This window comes from Syngnathoides biaculeatus, chromosome 10, assembly GCF_019802595.1.
Source record: "Syngnathoides biaculeatus isolate LvHL_M chromosome 10, ASM1980259v1, whole genome shotgun sequence".
Taxonomy (NCBI): Eukaryota; Metazoa; Chordata; class Actinopteri; order Syngnathiformes; family Syngnathidae; genus Syngnathoides; species Syngnathoides biaculeatus.
The window spans coordinates 27502240-27510367 of NC_084649.1; the positions used below are offsets into that span (position 1 = coordinate 27502240).

The window sequence follows — 8128 nt, forward strand, 5'->3', positions numbered from 1 at the left end:
CACACCTGCAACGTGACGCCCGCGTCGTGTCTGTGTTGAGCTGTTGCAGTTAACTGGTTACAAAAAGACGTCTCGATGTCGGGTCCAGGTTACGGTGGGCTGGCTCTGGCCGTGGAGGGTCCGAGCAAGGTGGACATCCAGACGGAGGACGTGGAGGACGGGACGTGCCGCGTCACCTATTGTCCCACCGAGCCTGGAAACTACTTGGTCTCCATTCGCTTCTCTGAGAAGCACATCACAGGTACGGAGAAAACCCGACGAGTAGCGCCGTGTAGCCCTCCTCCTCCCCCCGCGTTGCCCACTGTCACCCTCTTACCGCTAGCTGCTAAGTTTTCTGTTTTGTCGCCAGATTTGTTGCTGGCTGTTATCCTCTGCATTGATTTGGTCTCACTTGTTATCAATTTCTTTCCCTCAACAGTGATCCACAGGGTTCAGTTCTCTTTTCTCCCAAAAGCTTAGTTTTTAATGACAAAAAACTCCATTTATATATGGAGAAGACGTTCTTATGAACGCAAATTTGAAAGGTCTAGACTTTGGTGTCCCTCATGGCGGAGTACTAGATCCACCGTATGTTTCTTTCAGTCGCGATGCGCCATTCAAGGAATGTAATGTGTGCGCGTGTCGAACAGGAAGTCCGTTCACGGTGCAGGTGACTGGGGAGGGTCGCATCCGGGAGAGCGTCACCCGCAAACAGAGGGCAGCGCCCGTCGCCGGCGTGGGCAGCGTCTGCGACCTCAGCCTCAAGATACCAGGTGCCTTTCTTTACCACAAAAAATTAGAAACGCATAAATCAATCATTGTAAAAAGCAGTACAAGTTCACATAAAGCTGCTTTATCTTCAAAAGATAAATGTTTATTAAAACAAGCATAAATTAAAATATTTTTTATGTGTTTTTATGGAGTAAAAGAAACTCCTCACAAAAAAAATGCAATTGCTAAAACATTCTTGTGGGGGGAGTTGTGAAATGGAGCAACATTAAAAAGTTGAGGCTTATTATATATTATTATATATAACTATCACATTTGAAAATATGCAAACATTTCACAATTTTGCAATGGAAATGAAACCTCAATTGAGCTCTTTCTATTAAAAAAAAAAAAAAGAAACGTGCCACATTTCTGTGTACCAAAGATAACTGATGTCAAACGAAGCTCATCAGACTTGACCATGTTGGTTGTGTCAACAACAACAAATCACAAGCATGTAAAAGTCACAAAAAGTAAAACTGTCACTTCTGCTTTATGGGCAAATGTTAATTATCTGGTTTGCTTTACGTAACCAAACGTGAAATCAGTGAAAATGTTAAATGATTGTTGTTGTTTGTGGCTGGCTCGCAGGTGTTCTTTCTTCTTTTTCTTCTCCTCTGCCCATTTGTTTTCCTCCTCCGTCTCTCATGTCTACCATTCCTCTTTTTTTTTTTTTTTTTTTTCTTCTTCTGGACTCCACCGCCGCCGCTGCTCCCCCCAGTGAGGCGCTTGTTCCCGGCCTCTCCTCGCTCGTTCCTCTCTCGCATCTCCTCCTCCTCCTCGTTATCTTCCTGGTCATCTTCTCGCTTCTCCGACTTGGTCTGCCGTCCGGTGGGAAAGCGGCCGAGGTTTGCGGGGAGGGCGGGGTCGCGGTTGGGGCGCGGACAGTCTGCTCTTTGTGTTTCACGCCTTTTGGATGCTCTGTTTGTTCTGTGTGTGTGTGTGTGTGTGTTGTTTAAAGCCAGAACACTTGAGTACAAATGGATTGGGTGAAGAAGAAAAAAAGACCCCCCCCCCCAACAAAAAACAAAACAAGTGAAAATCTCTATGGAGAAAATATGAAAGTTCACTTTTTGAATTTTTGCCCCCCAACCCACACACACGAAATTGCTTCTGTGCTGCATTTAGTTCAAATATAGGAGGAAATAATAATCTTAGTCCAACAAAAGTTTGTGTATTTTACAATGCTATTTTTTTTTTAAATATCTGTGTGGAAATATTTTTTTTTTTTTACTAATTTTCACAAAATTTTACAGATTTTTTTTGGAAACTTACTATATTAAATATTTTTGACCATAACTGTTTTGTTTTTTTTTTAATAACTTTCAATTGTCAGATTTTTTTTTTTAAACTTCATTTTTTTGTCTTGACATGAAAAAAATATATTTTAAAAGATTCATGTATGAATGACTACCTACTTTTTTTTTTTATTGCATTAATTCAGTATGTGGAAAAACTTGTCTCGCAGCCCTGGACACGCGCGACGTCACGTCCGAGGTGAGGTGCCCGTCGGGCGCCACTCGGCCCGCCCAGCTGGTGGCCGCGGGCGACGACACCTACTGCGTGCGGTTCGTGCCCAGCGAGATGGGCGTGCACCGGGTGAGCGTCAGGTACCGCGGCGCCCACGTGCCGGGCAGCCCCTTCCAGTTCACCGTGGGGCCGCTGGGCGAGGGCGGTGCCGCTAAAGTCAAAGCGGGAGGCCCGGGACTGGAGGCCGCGCTGGTGGGTGAAGCAGGTGGGTCCCCGCGCCCGCCTTGAGATTTTCTTTTCAACTGGGCCCCCGGAGCCACTTTTATTTAGCAACGTGAAATTCTGTCCCACGAGTGGACTCGCACAGACGCGCAGTCTGCCGTGGGGCTGACGCCTCACAGACGTCCTTCCTGACTCTCCTCCGCAGCGGAGTTCAGTATCTGGACCAGGGAGGCCGGCGCCGGGGGTCTGTCTGTGGCGGTGGAGGGTCCCAGCAGGGCGGAGATCTCCTTCGATGATCGCAAAGACGGATCCTGCGGCGTCTCTTATGTGACGCAGGAGCCCGGTAGAAAGAGAGAGGGGGGGGGGGGGGGGGGAAGACTCCATAAAATCATTCAAAACTTGTTGACCCATCTCGTGTCGTCCTGCAGGCGACTACGAGATCGCCATCAAATTCAACGAGCAGCACATCCCAGAGAGTCCCTACCTGGTCCACGCGGCGCCCCCACCCTACGACGGCCACCGCCCGGCCGTCGCCGGACTTCTTCAGGTGAGCCGGCTGCCCCCCCCCTTCGGGAGAACTTCAGCTCCTCTGCCTGCTTGCGACAAATGCGTCATCGCTAGAGGAATAAACGTCATTTCAGCAATTTTGACAACGTTCTTGAAAAGTGCATCGATGCCGTTGTGCGTTTGCAGAAATCGGGTCTGAAGGTGAATCAGCCGGCGTCGTTCAACGTGTCGATGGAAGGAGCCCGAGGAAAACCGGAGGCCAAGGTGACCGCCCCCTCGGGGGCTCAGGAGGACTGCGTCATCACACACCTGGAAAAAGGTGCGCGCAGCCGTTTTTGCGCCAGTCCCGATGCTCTCCACGACTGGCGCTAACCCGACTTCTCCGCCTCCCCCCCGCGTCAGACAAGTACTCGATCCGCTTCGTCCCCCGGGAGCGAGGCCTCCACACGGTGGACGTCAAGTTGGGCTCTCGGGGCCGCGACGCTTCCTTCAGCGTGCTGGTCGGCTCGCCCGAACGCGACGGAGGAGAAGCCGCGCTGGTGTCGGCGTACGGCGCCGGCCTGGAGACGGGCACCACAGGTTCCCATCCCATTTATTAAAAAAAAAAAAAATTACAGATCAACTATTATTCAATTAAGAAAATTTATTAAAAACATTTTTAAATAATGCTGCTATAAAAATGTTTTGGCAGGAGGGAGATAAAAAAAAAAAAATCTCTATTTGGTGGGAGGGGCAAATATGAAAACAATCTGGGTTGAAATATTTTCCTCATTTTGTAATTTTCATGATTAAAAAGTAACGATTTTGAGAAGTTTTCTCCTGACACTTTGAAATATTTTGAGATGCTTGTTTTTGAAGAACTTTTTTTTTTCTTAAACTACCATTAAATATTTGTATAATTTTGGGATTTTCCCCCACCCATGATTTTTTTTTTTTTTAAGGCAATTTTTTGCCTTATTGAGACAAAAGTCTCCAAACAGGTCACAATTAAGGAAATACCATTTTCTTTTTCGTTTATGGTTAAGTTATATGGTAACTTTACTAATTTATAATCTCGTCCCAAAAATCTAACTAACTTTGGCCGATGAGTTATCCTCTCCTGATATCAAATTATGGCTTCAGATTAAAACGCAAAAATGTTTTGAATATACTGAAGGACATAATGCATGATTTTTTTATTTTATTTTATTTTTTTTTTAAATATCTGTGTGGAAATATTTTTTTTTTTTTACTAATTTTCACAAAATTTTACAGATTTTTTTTGGAAACTTACTATATTAAATATTTTTGACCATAACTGTTTTGTTTTTTTTTTAATAACTTTCAATTGTCAGATTTTTTTTTTTAAACTTCATTTTTTTGTCTTGACATGAAAAAAAATATATTTTAAAAGATTCATGTATGAATGACTACCTACTTTTTTTTTTTATTGCATTAATTCAGTATGTGGAAAAACTTGTCTCGCAGCCCTGGACACGCGCGACGTCACGTCCGAGGTGAGGTGCCCGTCGGGCGCCACTCGGCCCGCCCAGCTGGTGGCCGCGGGCGACGACACCTACTGCGTGCGGTTCGTGCCCAGCGAGATGGGCGTGCACCGGGTGAGCGTCAGGTACCGCGGCGCCCACGTGCCGGGCAGCCCCTTCCAGTTCACCGTGGGGCCGCTGGGCGAGGGCGGTGCCGCTAAAGTCAAAGCGGGAGGCCCGGGACTGGAGGCCGCGCTGGTGGGTGAAGCAGGTGGGTCCCCGCGCCCGCCTTGAGATTTTCTTTTCAACTGGGCCCCCGGAGCCACTTTTATTTAGCAACGTGAAATTCTGTCCCACGAGTGGACTCGCACAGACGCGCAGTCTGCCGTGGGGCTGACGCCTCACAGACGTCCTTCCTGACTCTCCTCCGCAGCGGAGTTCAGTATCTGGACCAGGGAGGCCGGCGCCGGGGGTCTGTCTGTGGCGGTGGAGGGTCCCAGCAGGGCGGAGATCTCCTTCGATGATCGCAAAGACGGATCCTGCGGCGTCTCTTATGTGACGCAGGAGCCCGGTAGAAAGAGAGAGAGAGGGGGGGGGGGGGGGGGGAAGACTCCATAAAATCATTCAAAACTTGTTGACCCATCTCGTGTCGTCCTGCAGGCGACTACGAGATCGCCATCAAATTCAACGAGCAGCACATCCCAGAGAGTCCCTACCTGGTCCACGCGGCGCCCCCACCCTACGACGGGCACCGCCCGGCCGTCGCCGGACTTCTTCAGGTGAGCCGGCTGCCGCCCCCTTCGGGAGAACTTCAGCTCCTCTGCCTGCTTGCGACAAATGCGTCATCGCTAGAGGAATAAACGTCATTTCAGCAATTTTGACAACGTTGTTGAAAAGTGCATCGATGCCGTTGTGCGTTTGCAGAAATCGGGTCTGAAGGTGAATCAGCCGGCGTCGTTCAACGTGTCGATGGAAGGAGCCCGAGGAAAACCGGAGGCCAAGGTGACCGCCCCCTCGGGGGCTCAGGAGGACTGCGTCATCACACACCTGGAAAAAGGTGCGCGCAGCCGTTTTTGCGCGAGTCCCGATGCTCTCCACGACTGGCGCTAACCCGACTTCTCCGCCTCCCCCCCGCGTCAGACAAGTACTCGATCCGCTTCGTCCCCCGGGAGCGAGGCCTCCACACGGTGGACGTCAAGTTGGGCTCTCGGGGCCGCGACGCTTCCTTCAGCGTGCTGGTCGGCTCGCCCGAACGCGACGGAGGAGAAGCCGCGCTGGTGTCGGCGTACGGCGCCGGCCTGGAGACGGGCACCACAGGTTCCCATCCCATTTATTAAAAAAAAAAAAAAATTACAGATCAACTATTATTCAATTAAGAAAATTTATTAAAAACATTTTTAAATAATGCTGCTATAAAAATGTTTTGGCAGGAGGGAGATAAAAAAAAAAAAAATCTCTATTTGGTGGGAGGGGCAAATATGAAAACAATCTGGGTTGAAATATTTTCCTCATTTTGTAATTTTCATGATTAAAAAGTAACGATTTTGAGAAGTTTTCTCCTGACACTTTGAAATATTTTGAGATGCTTGTTTTTGAAGAACTTTTTTTTTTCTTAAACTACCATTAAATATTTGTATAATTTTGGGATTTTCCCCCACCCATGATTTTTTTTTTTTAAGGCAATTTTTTGCCTTATTGAGACAAAAGTCTCCAAACAGGTCACAATTAAGGAAATACCATTTTCTTTTTCGTTTATGGTTAAGTTATATGGTAACTTTACTAATTTATAATCTCGTCCCAAAAATCTAACTAACTTTGGCCGATGAGTTATCCTCTCCTGATATCAAATTATGGCTTCAGATTAAAACGCAAAAATGTTTTGAATATACTGAAGGACATAATGCATGATTTTTTTATTTTATTTTTTTTTTTTTTAAACAAAAACTTTATTTTTATGCAGCATTAGTGATTAATCCCAGCCAAGTGTTTTAGGCAGTGCTTCTCGTTTGCTCCTTTGAGAATCCCCGTCTCCGATTGTGGGTTTTGAGCGCGTCTGTGTCCCGGCGGCAGGCGTCCAGTCGGAGTTCGTCATCGACAACACGGCGGCGGGCCAGGGCGCGCTGGCCGTGACGGTGGAGGGTCCGTCCAAGGTTCAGATGGAGTGTCTGGAGGTGGACCGGGGCTACAAGGTGCTGTACACGCCCATGGCGCCGGGCAGCTACGTGGTGGCCATCAAGTACGGCGGGCCGCAGCACGTCGCCGGCAGCCCCTTCGTGGCCAAAGTCACGGGTCGGCAAACCTCCTCGGCCCGCTCTCCGGCTCCGTCTCGCCGACGTTCTTACGTCTTTGCGCCGTCTCGCAGGTCCTCCTTTGGTGAACGTGACCGACGCCAGCGTGTCGTCCACCCTGACCCTCGACCCCCCGGAGGGAGCGGCGGCGGCGGGCGGCGGCCTTCCCGCCTCCGACGCCAGCAAGGTTCTGAGCCGAGGCCTGGGCCTGAGCAAGGCTTTCGTGGGCCAGAAGAGCAGCTTCTCGGTGGACTGCAGCAAGGCCGGTGAGCCAGCGTTAGAGAGCGTTGAGGGGATAACGCACGCAGACTGGGCTCGTGGCACGGCATCGAATCCGAAATAACGCATTACTGTTGGTCGCCCCCCCCTCCCAGGTAAGAACATGCTGGTGGTGGGCGTGCACGGCCCCCAGGTCCCCTGCGAGGAGGTCCTGGTCAAGCACTTGGGCGACCTGCACTACAACGTCAGCTACGTCCTGCGCCAGCGCGGCGACTACGTCCTGGTGGTCAAGTGGGGCGAGGACCACATCCCCGGCTCGCCCTTCCACGTCATCGTGCCCTGATGCCGCAAGAGTGCCCCCTCTAAAAAAAAAAAAAAAAAAAAATCAAACACTATACTAAATAGAAATACCGTGGAAAAGGATGCAAGACACTACACTAATATATCCCGACCCCCATTTACTGCTAATGAAAATATTTGTACTGTACCTCGAAATGACAAATTCCGAAACTGGTGACTTTTATTCCCCCATAGCTGCATGTATTTTTTTTTTTTTTTTTTTTTTTTTAGTATCGCTCCACCCACATTAATTTAGTGACAAAAGAAGGCTAATACTTTGATAAATGTGGACGCCCCTGTTATGAAACGGCCACCCCGTCACGTATTTGAACAAATTGGACATTATTTAGAAAGTTTTTGCTCAACATCCCACTTAGGTGACAATTTTTGAAACATTTTGCATGGACAACTTGAAACCTGTTTGACTTGACCTCAAAGTTGTTGGGGAAAAAAAAAAAAAAAAAACAAATAACTGTCCGAACCTTTGAAAACTGGAATTTGTTGTTTTGTGTCGCAAACGTTGCTAAAAACTGGAACCAGAGAACAGGCCGGCGTGTGCTGTGTCACACTCCATCCAGCAGGGGGGCAGCGCGAACCCGCTTGTCGGACTGGACTCTCGCGTGACTACTGAAGTTGGATTTCCCGCGCTTGGAACTCCCGCGATCCTTTGCTGTACTCCCGCATGCTGGTTTTTTGGGTTTTTTTTTTTTTTTTGGATTGATATTTTCGGGATTTCTTTTGGCTTCTTCTGATTTGAATGTGTTCCATTGCCATGTTGAAGGCGTCCTGTTGGTCCTTTTGGACGCTTTCAATTTTGTTTCTGTGACTTGTACCAACTGTGTACATTTGATAATTAAAATAAACTGAAATGAA

The 8128-nt window shown here is 48.3% G+C and overlaps 1 protein-coding gene across 1 annotated transcript in view; it reads left to right on the forward strand.

The window, feature by feature from the left end:
- Positions 1 to 8128, forward strand: part of flnbl (filamin B, like) — a 36055-nt gene extending 27927 nt beyond the window's left edge. Inside the window, 12 exon segments of the mRNA XM_061833060.1 lie at positions 89 to 241; positions 630 to 752; positions 2216 to 2482; positions 2645 to 2782; positions 2868 to 2986; positions 3133 to 3265; positions 3349 to 3406; positions 4556 to 4620; positions 5673 to 5726; positions 6480 to 6698; positions 6772 to 6963; positions 7072 to 8128. Of these exon segments, the coding sequence (XP_061689044.1) occupies positions 89 to 241; positions 630 to 752; positions 2216 to 2482; positions 2645 to 2782; positions 2868 to 2986; positions 3133 to 3265; positions 3349 to 3406; positions 4556 to 4620; positions 5673 to 5726; positions 6480 to 6698; positions 6772 to 6963; positions 7072 to 7259 (1709 nt within the window). The 3' untranslated portion in view covers positions 7260 to 8128.